Source organism: Urocampus carinirostris, chromosome 15 (assembly GCF_059441175.1).
Source record: "Urocampus carinirostris isolate Australia breed hairy pipefish chromosome 15, RoL_Ucar_1.0, whole genome shotgun sequence".
Taxonomy (NCBI): Eukaryota; Metazoa; Chordata; class Actinopteri; order Syngnathiformes; family Syngnathidae; genus Urocampus; species Urocampus carinirostris.
The window spans coordinates 36,388,955-36,404,014 of NC_142363.1; the positions used below are offsets into that span (position 1 = coordinate 36,388,955).

At 42.5% G+C, this 15,060-nt stretch overlaps 1 protein-coding gene across 5 annotated transcripts in view; it reads left to right on the top strand.

Annotated features, from left to right (window-relative positions):
* Positions 1–15,060, top strand: part of numb (NUMB endocytic adaptor protein) — a 48,391-nt gene that overhangs the window by 23,360 nt on the left and 9,971 nt on the right. For 3 of the 5 annotated variants that reach the window (XM_088354257.1, XM_088354253.1, XM_088354254.1), the window contains exons 3-5: positions 4,623–4,697; positions 8,517–8,549; positions 9,829–9,903. In XM_088354257.1, the coding sequence (XP_088210383.1) occupies positions 4,623–4,697; positions 8,517–8,549; positions 9,829–9,903 (183 nt within the window). The remainder of the gene's footprint in view (positions 1–4,622; positions 4,698–8,516; positions 8,550–9,828; positions 9,904–15,060) is intronic. The other 2 variants (XM_088354255.1, XM_088354256.1) reach the window with 1 other exon arrangement.

Consider the following 15,060-nt stretch of genomic DNA (forward strand, 5'->3'; position numbering starts at 1 on the left):
TGGCAGTCAAACTTAAATGGATCTTTGACAGCTACAGCCATCTACAGGAGTTAAGCTAATATCGGACGTTGACGTCTAAAGCATCTTAGCTCAAATGGATCTTTGAGATCCAGAGCTGCCAAACTTAAATGGATCTTTTACATCTAGAGCCGTCTATGGCAGCCAAACTTAAATGGATCTTTGAGGGCCACAGCCATCTACAGGAGTTAAGCTCATATCGGACCTTGACGTCTAAAGCATCCTAGCTCAAATGGATATTTGAGATCCAGAGCTCTCAAACCTAAATGGATCTTTGACATCTAGAGCCGTCTATGGCAGCCAAACTTAAATGGATCTTTGAGGGCCACAGCCATCTACAGGAGTTAAGCTCATATCGGACCTTGACGTCTAAAGCATCCTAGCTCAAATGGATCTTTGAGATCCAGAGCTGCCAAACTTAAATGGATCTTTGACATCTAGAGCCGTCTATGGCAGCCAAACTTAAATGGATCTTTGAGGGCCACAGCCATCTACAGGAGTTAAGCTCATATCGGACCTTGACGTCTAAAGCGTTCTAGCTCAAATGGATCTTTGAGATTCAGAGCTGCCAAACTTAAATGGATCTTTGAGGGCTACAGCCATCTACAGGAGCTTAGCTCAAATCTGGCCTTTGACGTCGATGACATCCTAGCTAAAACTGATCTTTGACGTCTATTGCAGTTTATAAAAGCCTAACTCGTGTGTATTTACTTTCCTTTCCCTAAAATCGTTGCAGCAACAAAATGTCAGTGTCGTCTTCTCGGGGGGTTCCTGGTGTCTCGTGCTTTAGCATTCGCATCTTTTTCATTTTTCTTTCGACTTCCCGACGCCGCTCCCACTCGTGCCTCCCGGATACCTCTCCGGAGAGCACTTTGGAATGGGGAAAATGGGAGGGGGCGGGGACTAACGTCTGCCGCGCTCCAATTGGTCAGAGTCACGATGACATTTTCGACACCGTCTTTAGCATCCTGGGTCGAAGAATTCGCAATCTGAGCACGGGTTAGGATTAGCACAAAGGATCATGGTCTTTTTTTTTTCTTAAACTGGCAAAATATTGCTTAAGCTGAAAACTATTTGGGGAAAAAGCGACAACTACATGCATTGAATGTAAACTCAGATGTGCTACTGTACTATAGTGGTCTTTTTTTTCTTTTTAATTTTATTATTTTTTGTTATTCATTTTATTTTTATTTCAATTATTATTATAAAAAAAGTGTGCTTTTAATGCTTTCTCACTCAAATGCACATACGCTTGATCAATGCTCATGTTGTGATAAGAGCTCATATGTCAGTCTCCACTCAAACGAGCTTCCCTAAAACAAGTAAACTACACTTTTTAATGCACAGGCGGCCCGCGGGCCAGATCAGGCCCACTAATGGTTTAAATCCGGCCCGCAAGACAACAGTGAGAGAAGCGCAAGAGGAAAATGAGCTGTCGTTTTAAATATTTCCACCGGATGTCACCCAAGCCACTTAACACTTGCAAAACAATTGTCTCTGACTCACTTCTTTTTTATTTATTTCTCCCCCTCTTTTTCTTTCTCCTGTTCGCTCTCTCTCTCTTTCTCTCTCTCTTTCTCTTTTCTCTATTTCTCTCTCACTCTCTAATTATTTTTCTCTGTCTTGCTCTCTTTCTATTTTCTCTAATTTACACTTTTCTTTCTTTCTATTTTTCTCTTTCTTTCTCACCCTCTTTCTTTCCCTTTTTTGACCTCTCTCTCACCTCACTTTGTCTCTTTTTCTCCTGCTGACTTTTTCTTTCTGTCGTTTCACTTCTTATTCTTTTAATCTTTCTCTTTTTTCCCTTTCTTTTTCTCTCGATATTAATTTCCCCCTTCTCCATTTATATCTCTATTCTGCTCTCTTTTTCTTTCACTGTGACTCTTGTCTCCCTTGTTCTCTCTATCTGTTTATCGCTCTCTTTCTGTCTTTCTCTCTCTCTCTCTCTCTTAAACTAACTAGTCCGGCCCCCGTGAGATTTTTTATAGCATTTGTGGCCCCCAGCTAAAATGAGTTTGACACCCCTGTTTTAAGGTGTCTCTCTTTCTCACACACACGCGCTTTACTATCTCGGACTTTTTGAAAATCTCATTTTTATTGGTTTACTGTCATGTCGAAGCTCATGAGTTAGCAAGGATTTATTTCGCTTTAATGTTATTGATCCTCACCCTTATCCAATCAGATGACGTGGGGCAGGTAGCAACCGAGAGAGGGAGAGAGAGGCTCTGCTGTATTTGAGCCTGAATAACGGGCTTGGTGAATTCATCCTAATGGCAATACCTATTTTTCTCAGATTTGCAATTATTAATCCTCTATTTTTGTTTTCAATAAGTGACGTCGCCTTCTGCTATTCCGACTATGGGCAAATCCCGGGCAGGCATGTCTGGGATCAATATTCTCTTTGTTGCCGTTCGTTATTCCGAGGCCATCTTATCATTCACCACTTTCTGTCTCTCTACTTTTCTCTTGCTCTTATTTTTTTCTCCACTTGTCAAGTCAAGTCATGTTTATTTGTATAGCCCTCAATCATAAAGAGTCTCAAAGGGCTGCATTGATTTCCACAGTTTAGAGTGGCAGATTCCTCCATCGGAAGATATAGTTGAGTGTCATCTGCACAGCAAGGGAAAGTGATATTATACTGGCGAATAATATCACCTCATGGAAGCATGTAAATAGAAGGGGGCCAAGTACTGAACCCTGCGGAACACCACAAGTAACACTAAAGGGCTCAGATGTCATTTCACCATATTTAACACAGTGTGTTCTATCTGAGAGGTAGACCACAATGTGTCATTACAGTCTAAAATATGCTTAGCTAGCTTCTTGCCAGGGTTGGGTAGGGTTACTTTAACTGGCTTACTTTCAATTACTTTTGGATTACTCCAATACCAAATATGCTCTTAAAAGACAAACTAAATATGAATACAATGATGACTCACAACACGTGGTAAGCTTTCTCTCCTGGCTTTGATCTCTTCGATCTCCGGCAAAACGAACATCAAATGCGACAGAAACAAAATGAAAATCAATCCAAACATCATTTTTGCCGTTCCATGTATTCCGTTACTCCCCAAGCCTGCACAAAATTTAGTCATTTTATTTATATTTAGTTTATGTCTTCTATCAGCATATTTGATATTGGAGTAATCCAAAAGTCATTGAAAGTAATCAAGTTAAAGTAACCCTACCCAAATGCAAGACTAACCTAATGCTGCATTCCATGCATTCAGTAATTTCAGATTCCTTATTAAAGCAACAGTTTAAAGAAAAATAACTTGGTCCTTTAATTAGTCGGATAATTTTTGGCCAATGTTTAAGGGGTCCTAATCAAAGAAGTGAGAATTTTAGTTACCCACAAGCAGTGTTCCCTCTAAGCTGCGCGCGTGCGCAATTGTGCACTGCTCGCACGTTCTCAGCGCACAAGAAAATCGAGCCAGCGCACAAAAATCAGGGCTCAAAATTACTAAGAAGCGACTTAAGTCAAAGTTACAGTGCATGAAGGTAAAATTACAGGGGTTCCCCTGATGTTGTGTCCTAAATGCGGTATTTTGAAGTCGAGTCGAAGTGGAACGAAGTTGAGTAAAGTTAGTAGAGAACCGGCTTCTTCGGCTCAGCTCACTCAAAGGAACCGGCTCTTTCGGGTCCTAAACGGCTCTTCGGGTTGTTTTTGCTTCTTTCATCCCAACATAACTAAATATGATGTAAAATGATGCACAAAATGACTTAAAGGAAGGGGGGGAAATAGAACAAAAAAGAAAAAAATACCAAAATGAAAAAGTAGTGAAAAGCTGAGAAAAAAGAAACAAAAGGAAGAGAAAAAAGGAAGGAAAATTTCAGAAAAAAAAGCCAGAAAAAAAGAAAAGACAGAAATGTAAGAAAAAAGTAACAAAAAGTTGAAAAAAAAACGGAAAAAAGCAGAAAATGTTTGTGTTGCATTCAAATAATTTCCAATTACTGTATATCAAGTGAATCTTGTTGACAACATTGTACTTCCACTCAAAAATGCTATTAAATACAGTTGTGTATCGTGCAACCAACTAAATAATGCCCCCAAAATGTGAGTATAATGCGACAAAATATATCAGGAAATAAAAAGAAATGGATATCTTGTGAAAGAATTGTAAGAACAAACGATGTTTGTAGGCCATCGTACATGAGTCAATTCGTTCAAAAGAGAAAAATCATTTTGCATTGCTGGAAACGCAGCAAAATGCAACTTGATGTCAAGTTTTGGACATGTTTGATCATGATGGAGTTGCCACACTTGGGATTACGGTTGCTCACTGTTGTTTCAAGCGTTGCTCACCGACTAACTTCAGGGACAGAGTGTAGGCTGGGGTATGAATTGTCTCTCCCTTGGCATCTTTTGCTCTCTTTCTTTCTCTTTTTTTCTTTCTCCTTCTCCCTGTCTGGCCTCCATGGGTCTTTTTTTTTTTTTCTTACCACGTGGCCCCCGAGTTCAAATGAGTTTTCACACTCCCGACCTAGCGGAATCCCTACCTCGTAATCTCTCCTACGTGTCAGTCCGTCATTCAGCACCTGCTCATTCGGCATCAGACGCACTGGGGCTTTAAGGTGTTTTCCTGACTGTGTCTCTCTTGTAGTATTTGGGCCACGTGGAGGTGGACGAGTCGCGAGGAATGCACATCTGCGAGGACGCCGTCAAGCGCCTCAAGACGGTACGTCAACCAGAAACTCCGACTCACCTTCTCGCATGCACGAGTATGGAGGATCCCTCCTGCCCGATGGCCGCAAACGGATTTCCACGGCGTGTCCTCGCAGCCGTTTATTTCGTTTTTCCGTCGAGCAGGACGGCTCCGCCGTATTGTTCCAGAGGCCTTCTCTCATCCCGGTCTCGACCTTGCGGTCCCGGGCCGGGGTTTTCCTCACTCTGACTTTTAACAACTCGTCCGAAAGACGTTTTCGTTTCATTTCTTTCGTGTGAAGACGAAATTTGTTCACTTTCGACTTTTCCTTAAATGACGAGAAAATTCAAAATAAGATCTTTTTTCCTCTTTCAAAAAGCCACTATGTCGTGTTTATATGAACCTGTTAAAGACCCAGTGTGTAAAAATACTACATTTAAGAGATAAAACCGCCTTTTTTCCATCCATCCATCGGTATATGCACCGCTTATCCTCAGTAGGGTCACGGGGGTGCTGGAGCCTATCCCAGCTATCTTGGGGCAGTGGGCAGGGGACACCCTCAACTGGTTGCCGGCCAATCACAGGGGACACAGGGACAGACAACTCACCTGCTTATTCACACCTAGGGAGATTTCGGTTAGGCCAATCAACCTGACACGCATGGTTTTGGAACGTGGAAGGAAACCGGAGTGCCCGGAGGGAACCCACGCGAGCACGGGGAGAACATGCAAACTCCACACAGGAGGTTCGATCTCATGACCCCAGAACTGTGCTACACACGCGCTCACCACTGCGCCACTGTGCTGCTCCCTGTTTTAATAATAATTTGTAATTGCTGTAATTGAACTGGTTGCCAGCCAGTCGCAGGGCACACAGGGACAGACAATTCGCTCGCTCATTCACACCTAGGGACGATTTGGACCGGCCAATTATACTTTTGGAATGTGGGAGGAAACCGGAGTGCCCGGAGGAAACCAACGCAAGCACGGGGAGAACATGCAAACTGCACCGCCATGCTGCCCCGCCTTTTTTCAAATAACAAGTAAAACACGTTCTCACGTACTAGGTCGACAAAAATGTACTCGTATGAGTGAACGAAGCTCACGTTGAAAGGTTTTTGCCACTCTAGTTTGCTGCAGTGTTCCTTTTAGCACGCAACAGCCGCACACTGCACACAGATGAGCCCAAATCCTGTCATTCAGGCTTCTTCTATTTTTTTCCCCTGAGGTTTCCTTCTCTAGCCACTCGCTATTGTTAGTGATAGGAGCTCTGTTGTTAATAAAGCCTGCTTTTGCAACCTTTTACTGGCCTTTTAAGTAGCTGTTCTCGCTAGCTGCTACAGTGCGCCTCTTACAGCAGCTCTGACCAACAGCTGCTTCAGGTGTACAGTCGGCTGGAAGTAGGCTTAGGTAGATGTATCCTTCAAGATTCTGTTTTTTTTCTTTTTTCAATTTACATGCTTTAGTTAAGTCATGTTTATTTTCCTAGCGCTCAATCACAAGAAATCTCAAAAGGCTGAACAGACTACAGCCTATTATAGCACCATCCCCTGATCTAAAACCTACATGAGGGAAAGGAAAAGCAAGAATGGAATTTTATTGTTCCTGCTTCAGTGGCTCCGCCCCCCGGTCACTTATCCAATCCTAAGGCGCGGGGAGGAGTAGGGGCAAGGGAGAGAGGCTGGGCTGCATCTGAGACTTCATAATCGGCCTGTCGAGTGAATAAAAATGGCCACTTGATAATTGGAGGACCTCTGCTCTCTGATCCTTTCTAGTGCCAAGATTTTTTTGAAGCAGGTGCTTTTTGCGCAATTGTCAATAGGATTCCCTGTCACCTATTTTTTCCCCAACACCCGACCTGGGCTAACGGCGGCCAACAAGCTAGCGTGCGTGAGAACGTCCGGGCTCGGTAACAGGAGCGGCGCGGAACGCCTACCCGCGGCTTACCGGCAGGGGGGGGCGGGCGCCTCGGGGGCACCAGATAGGGGATTAAGAGCAAAGGCGGAGCTAGCTTGCTAGCTTGCGTCTGCTTTCTTTCGGCTGGCCCGAGTTTGACCCCCCAACCCCCTCTTTACCTCGCCTTCCTGCCTGGATCAAATGCACACTTTTGAGTCACTGGCGAAAGCGGTCAAACGGTCACTCGACACGCTCTTTATTGTTTAGAAAGCAAACATGGCTAAGCTTTTGTTTTCTGATTGGTGGAAAGCGGCCAGGTGAGGTGAATCAAAACACAGAAGCAGATACATTTACATACATCCTGTTGGGAATTAAACTATCAAAATACAGCGTTTACCAAAATCTGACTCCATTGACCAAACACAACCTACATTACTGAGTTAATTGTATAAAATCCTTTATAGTCAAATGTATAAAATCCTTTAATCCCCATTACATGAAAACCTGTTTTCTGTCGATGTGATGAATGATCATGACAATTAAATCATAATTATTATTATAAACACTATAATGATGTATTATTTCTTCTTTTAAATATTTCTGCATAAATTAGAAATTGACAGTGCTCGAATTGGGCCATAAAAAGGTGTAGGAACCCTGACTGAGTGTAAAAGACTTACAACCTATTCAACTTTAGCACTATATTCTCATTTTGTCAGACAGTCTAGTATCCAAAATTTGACTCCATTCCTGTTATCCATTATCTGCAGCGTTTATCCTCAGTAGGGTCGCGAGGTTGCTGGAGCCCATCTCTGCTGTCTTCGGGCAGTGGGCAGGGGACACCCGTAACTGGTTGCCAGGGCACACAGAGACCGACAACTCATGTTTACCTAGAGACAATTTGGACCGGCCAGTTAACCTGACATGAATGGTTTTAGAATATGGGATAGAACCCACGCAAGCACGGGGAGAACATGCAAACTCCACACAGGATGTTCGATCTCATGACCCCAGAACTGTGCCGCACATGCGCTCACCACTGCTTCGCCGTGCTGCCCGGTCTCAAAATCCATTCACTTTAAGGATGCTGGAACTAGGGGCAAATCAGGTTTTCACCCAAAAAGTTCCGATAAAACCATTCCGCTGTTCTCTCCTGCGGATCCTTGAAAAGTCTTAAAAGGCATTATGCACAAAATAAGGCCTGAAAGGTCTTAAATCCAAATTTTGAAAGTCTTAAAAATGCAGACACATTGATCAGATTTATCCATCCTTCCATTATCTGCACCGCTTATCCTCAGTAGGGCCGCGGGGGTGCCGGAGCCCATCCCAGCTATTTTGGGGCAGTGGGCAGGGGACACAGGGACAGACAATTCTCTAGCTCATTCACACCTAGGGACACTTTGGACCAGCCATAAAAAGTAAAATCCATGTTTTTGGAATGTGGGAGGAAACCGGAGTGCCCGGAGGAAACCCACGCAAGCATGGGGAGAACATGCAAACTCCACACAGGAGGTTCGATCTCATGACCACAGAATATACCTTTATTGTCATTGTTACAGTACATTTGCTGCTCCCTATTTTAATAATTATTTTTAATTTGCTTAATTTTACCAAGCGAAATTGTATTTTTTATAAAGATATTTTTGGCTCAGTAGGGATTTTTTTTTCAGTCGCTGAGGGCGGAAGCGGAGTTTCCACCCTTCCGTGTTTTCCATTCTGTCTCATGTGACATTTTTGTCCTCACAAGCGCTCTTCTTTTCTTTTCCTTCTCTCATTTGGGCTCCAATCATTTGGTGGGCTTTGACTTGCGTGTTTTGACTAACTCCCCTCGATTCACGCCCAACCAAAATGGCGTCGACGCTAAAAACCCGATGAAACGGCGCTTGTCATATTGTGTTACCCCCATTCCTCTCACCCGCCCCGATTTTTGATTTCATTTTTGGACACCGCCCTCCAGGACAGGAAATTCTTCAGAGGATTCTTTTCCAAAGTAAGTTTGATTTTTTTGTCCCAGTGCTTTTCACCTTTTTCATTTGAATTTGATTTTTCGTGAATTTTCTCTCACGTTTAACACGTCACTCTGTTTCCCAGTCGGCGGACGAGCTTTTACACTTTGTTGTGATTGTCGATAACATCTTTTTTTCTTGGAGTGGGCGGGGCCTCACGCACCTCGACGCACCTGCACACTCCTGTCCCCGCCCGTCCACCTGAACACACATGCGCACCCTCAACGCACCTCCCAAAGCGCTTTACAATGTGCTTCACACTTACCCATTCACACACACACACCAATGGGGAGTCAGCCTATAAACGTTTTGAGGATAATCAAGATGGTAAATTGTCTGCATTTCTTTAGCGCTTTTCAAGTCAATGAAGACCTCCCAAAGCCCTTTACAATGTGCTTCACACTTACCCATTCACATATACACTCACACACCAATAGGCTGTCAGCCTTTAGACGTTTTGAGGATAATCAAGATGCTAAAAGGCAAATGGTAAATTGTCTGCATTTATATAGCGCTTTTCAAGTCAATGAAGACTTCCCAAAGCGCTTTACAATGTGTGTCACACTTACCCATTCACACACACACTCACACACCAATAGGGAGTCAGCCTCCAAACGTTTTGTGGATAATCAAGATGCTAAATGGTAAATGTTTTGCATTTCTATAGCGTTTTTTAAGTCACTGAAGACCTCCCAAAGCGCTTTACAATGTGCTTCACACTTACCCATTCACACACACACTCCAATGGGGAGTCAGCCTCCAAACGTTTTGAGGATAATCAAGATGCTAAATGGTCTGCATTTCTATAGCGCTTTTCAAGTCAATGAAGAGCTCCCAAAGCGCTTTACAATGTGCTTCACACTTACCCATTCACACACACACTCACACACCAATAGGGAGTCAGCCATGCAAGGCTTATTGGGGGCATTAGGGATTCAGTGTCTTGCCCAAGGACACTTCGACGTATAACACGGAGGAGCCGGGAATCGAACCTGCGATCTCTTGATCCCAAGACCAGCGCTCTACCTTCAGGCACTCGTACACACTTGCTCACACCTTAACGGGCAGACTGGAACACACACACCTGCGTACCCCCGTGCACCTACACACCTGGGACACACCTGTACGAATGTTCTCACCAGCAGGGGGCACCTAAGCACCAACTTTCTCCTTTCTCTCCTCGCGTTTCGCTTTCGCATAGCCGCTTTTGTGTTTTCCTCGACCGTACCGTGTCGTTTTCACCGTTTTCTTCTCTAATTTTAGGCGGGAAAGAAGGCGGTCCGAGCTGTGCTGTGGGTGTCGGCGGACGGTCTCCGCGTGGTGGACGATAAAACCAAAGTGAGAACGTGACATTTTTTTTTCATTAATGAAATGTTTTGTGATCAAAGAAATGTAGCTCATAGACTCCAATTGACTTTTTTGTCGTTGTTAGCAATGTCATGAACATTGTTTACAACAAAGTGAGATGTGGCACTCCAGAAAAAGCCCGTCATCAAATACCTATTTAAAATACCTCGCAAATGATATTGTTGTTTTTTATTTTTTTTACTGCCGCTGCTAAATTTTACTGCACTTATTCAATGCTCTAGTGCAGGGGTGTCAAACTCATTTTAACTCGGGGGCCACACGATAGAACAAACATTCTCTCGGGGGCCGGACTAGTCGATTGAGAAGAAGGAAAAAAAGAGAGAAAGAAATAAGAGAAAGAAGGAGAGAAAAAGAGAGTGTGGGACAAAGAAGGAGAGGGAGAGAGAACGTAAGAAACAAAAGAGATAAAAAGAGAAATTGTGAAAAAGGGGGAAAGAAAGAGAAATAAACAAATCCAAAGATAAATTGAAAGCGAGAAAGAGAGAAGGGAAGGAAAGAGGAAAGATGGAAGTGTAGAAAGACAGAAAGGAAAGCAAGAGAAAGAGAAAAAAAGAGAACGGGAAAAAAGGAAGAGAGACCAAAAGAAGGTAAAAAGACCCAGAGAAAGAAAGACAAAGAGGAACAAAGAAAGAGAAAAAGAGAGACAGAGAGTGAGAGGAAAAGGGAGGAAGAGAGAGAGAAAGAAACACAACGACGGCGTCTTTGTGAGAGGCAACCTCAAGTGGACATATTTCAACCTGCTGCTCGTTTTTCTCTTGTGCTTCCTTTGGCCTCGCCTCACGGGCCGGATTCCATGCCTTAGCGGGCCTGATCCAGCCAGGGGGCCGCCTGTTTGACACCCCTGCTCTAGTGCAAGGGTCAGCAACCTTTTTGGTTTGGAGTGCCACTTTCAAATTTCCTTGTTAATCAGTGTGTCAGTGTGTTTTTTCAGTGTGTTTTATATCCAACAGAGCTGTCATTTTACACCAGTCCAAATATACAACATGGATGTACATTTTAATCATATAACTGACCAATTTATCTTCCACTATTCTTGTTCATCAATCAACTAAAAATAGAATGTGAAAAACAAGTGGTCTGTGGCCATCCATGACTTCAACTTTTTACTACAACACTAAACCATTCTTCATCAACAATGAACTAGAATCAAAAAACAAGTGATATGGACAGCGACCATAACATTCATCAATAAAACTTTGTTGCAGAAAATATAAAAACTTGAAATAACAGCAGCAAAGCAAAAGGCACGCGCGCTCACACACGCTTCTTTAAAATATTCACCATCAGTAAATGGTTTTCTGTGCTTTGCTATGCAGTGAGCAATGTGATAACTTGCTTCAGTGGTGGTGTTTTTAGCGGTGACAAATGTTTTCAGGGTCTGCGTTTGTTTGCCGTACCTGGACACTGCGCGTTTTAATGTCTCCAGCTCGTCAGACTCATCCTTGAATTCATGTTCATGTTTTGTCTCGTAATGGCGTTAAACACTTGCTGCGCGGGGTACAACGCTCTCGAGGCATAATGCACAAAACAGCACAGTCTTTTTTTGCACAAAGCCTCAGTCGTCTGTTCAGGCTGGCTGGAAAGATTGAGATGTTTTCGCTCGAGGAGCCTTCATGATCCGTTCATTTGTCGCGCGCGTGTGTTTCGTTGACCGGGTTAAAACACGGACCGCTCCTCTGCGAGGCGCCGCGCAAACACACACTGACACACGAAGCAGAGGACGAGCTAACGTAAAGCCTCTAAATAACACGGCGCACAACTGAAAACGTTTAAATTTCAGGAAAAATGCACATTTTTCAAATATAATCATGATTATTTTGTCGCGCGCTCGCTACCTATGCTACCTATGACACGCGTGCCAGCAGGGGCACGCGTGTCATAGGTTGCTGACCCCTGCTCTAGTGTTACAATGAGCTATTCTTCTTCATTGCATTAGTATTATTATTATAAGAGCTTAGGCAGTTTTTCAAAGCACTATGTTGTCATTATGTTTTTGCCTATTTATCCCCATCGTCTTTTATCTTTTTATTTCTTTTCAAAGTCTTTAGATGACATGTTTTCATACAACGTTTTACAACATTGATATCGATGATAAGAAAGTCTATTCGAATCTATTGTTTAGTGCCCCCTAGTGGTAAATGGTTCGCATTATATATCACACTTGGCAAGTCACTGAATACCTCCCAAAGCTCTTTACAATGTACTTCAGACTTACCGCGTATGACAAATAACTTACGTTAACAAACAGTATTTCATTCAATGAGGAAAAAGACATCAACTCTCATATCAATGTTTTTAATAGAAAAATAAAACAACCTCACCTAGCAAGTTAAAGACAAATCAATTCCAATTTAAGCTGACATGATTATTATTGTCAGGTGCTTTTGGGGATTCAAGAATCCACTTCAAATACTTAAAGTAATAATATTAAAATACACAATATTTCAAAGTGCCTTTCATTCTTTCCTGTCACGACAAACCCTGCGTTTTGGCGTCGGCAAGAGACTTTTGTTACTCTCTTTACCTTGTCTCCGCATCAGTGTTAAATATCATTTTTATGGGTTCACCTGAGGGTCTCTGTCTACTTCGTGTCTTCACTTTATACTCGATGCTTCTACTCTGTGCCTCGTGCCCTGCGTGGAGGCCAAATGGTCAACAGAACAGTCTGAAATGAAATGAAATGACTTCCCAAAGCGCTTTACAATGTGCTCCACATTTCCCAATAGCGGCCCTGCAGCCACGTAAGGTGCTAACCTGCTTATTGGGGGTATTAGGGGTTCAGTGTTTTACCCAAGGACACTTCGACATGTAACACGGACGAGCCGGGATTCGAACTGGGATCCTTTCATCCCGAGACGAGCGCTCTACCTCCCGAGCTACTGCCGCCCCGTAATGAGAACCAGTGAGAACGCCACTGCACACCTAGTGTCGTGGAGGGGCAATTGCACTTTATTCTGGGATAGTTCAAACAAAAAAGTTCCCCCATGTTAAAACGCACCCGCGCCCCGCCCCACTGTTTGAGAACCACTGAATATTAAACAAAAATAAAAGCAGAATAAAGCAAAGCATACATACAATAAAGTGCCTGTTTTCAGGAAATTTTTCAATGCAGGAAGATGCAATCATGGAGCTGAAATCAATAGTCTTTTGCTTCCTTAATGTCTATAAAAATGCCTTTCCTTATCTGCACTCGAGTAAATAAAGGTCCAAAAGCCATTCGTGACCTAACTATGCAATCATCTCATTCGGCTGGTGTTTGACTGACATCTGCTGGCAGAAGAGAGGATTGCTTTTTCCTCTAAGCGGTCGCGAGCCCCAAAAGACAGGCTCTAAAAAACACTTTGGATCCAAAAATGAGACCAAAGCAATACTTGGACCCAAATGGACCAGTTTTTGTATTATTTTACACCAACTGACCCCGTTTGGTTTGTTCTAAAAGAAACAAGTCCGAGACTCGTGTGTGTATAAAATGAACCGGTTTGGGGGATGCAATTTTCAACAAAAATACTTATAGTTTTTTGCAGAATTTTGGACTATAAGAAAACTGAAACGGGAAATATTTTTAGAAGTTTAGGTTATTATTCGTATGCTCTCTAATTTACACTTTAATTCTCTTTCTTTCTTTCTTTCTCCCCCTCTTTCTTTCCCTTGTCGACCTCTCTCTCTTACCTCACTTTGTCTCTTTCTCTTTTTTCCCTTTCTTTTTCTCTCGATATTCATTTCCTCCTTCTCCATTCGTATCTCTATTCTGCTCTCTTTTTCTTTCACTGTTACTCTGTCTCCCTTCTTCTCCCTATCAATTGTGGCATTATTTCTCCACTTCACTTCTGTATTTATTTCTCCCTCTTTTTATTTCTCCTGTTCACTCTCTCTTTTTCTCTTTTCTCTATTTCTCTCTCACTCTCCAACTCTTTCTCTTTCTATTTCCTTTCTCTGTAACCTATGCTGTAATTGTCTTTCTTTCTTTCTATTTTTCTCTTTCTTTCTCACCCTCTTTCTTTCCCTTTTTCGACCTCTCTCTCTCTCTCTCTCTCTGTCTCTCACCTCACTTTATCTCTTTTTCTCCTGCAAACTCTTTTTCTTTCTGTCGTTTCACTTCTCTTATTCTTTTAATCTTTCTCTTTTTTTCACTTTCTTTTTCTCTCTATATTCATTTCCGTTCATATCTCTATTTTGCTCTTTCTTTTTCTCTCACTGTTACTCTGTCTCCCTTGTTCTCCCTATCTGTTTATCGCTCTCTCTTTCCCTCCCTCTCTTTCTCTGTCATTTTCTCCCTCTCTCTTTGTGGTATTGTGTCATGCAACTGAAAAGGAGTGCTAAAAATCACAACTAAGAATCGATTTTGTTTTGATGATACATCCGATGTTTTTCTACACGAGTGCTTTATGAATCCATTTCAATTTGGTTACATTTTGCTTCCATTTTTTTGACCAAATTATTTAAGGATGCGACAATCTGATGATAATATGTAAAACAGCATTTTTAATGATATGATAATAGTCAAATATCAGGACAATACATTCATGCGTTGAACATTTTTCATTTCTCTAAAGTGACAATGTGTCATGTTTGACCGCTAGATGTCACTGTGTAATGTATTGTGTCATGCACAGGTGTCAAACAGGCGGCCCGCGGGCCAGATCAGGCCCCCCAATGGTTTAAATCCGGCCCGCTAGACAACAGTGAGAGAAGCTCAAGAGGAAAATGAGCTGTAGTTTTAAATATTTCCACCGGATGTCACCCAAGCCAGTTAACACTTGCAAAACAATTGTAGTCGTATTTCTCCATTTCTCTCTGACTCACTTCTTTTTTATTTATTCCTCCCCCTCTTTTTCTTTCTCCTGTTCATTCTCTCTTTCTCTCTTTTTCTCTCTTTCTCTCTCTTTTTCTCTTTTCTCTATTTCTCTCTCACTTTCTTTTTCTCTCTGTCTCTCTCTAACTTACACTTTAATTCTCTTTCTTTCTTTCTCACCCTCTTTCTTTCCCTTTTTCGACCTCTCTCTCTCACCTCACTTTGTCTCCCTTTCTCTTTTTTCCCTTTCTTTTTTCTCTCGATATTCATATCCCCCTTCTCCATTCATATCTCTATTCTGCTCTTTTTCTTTCACTGTTACTCTGTCTCCCTTG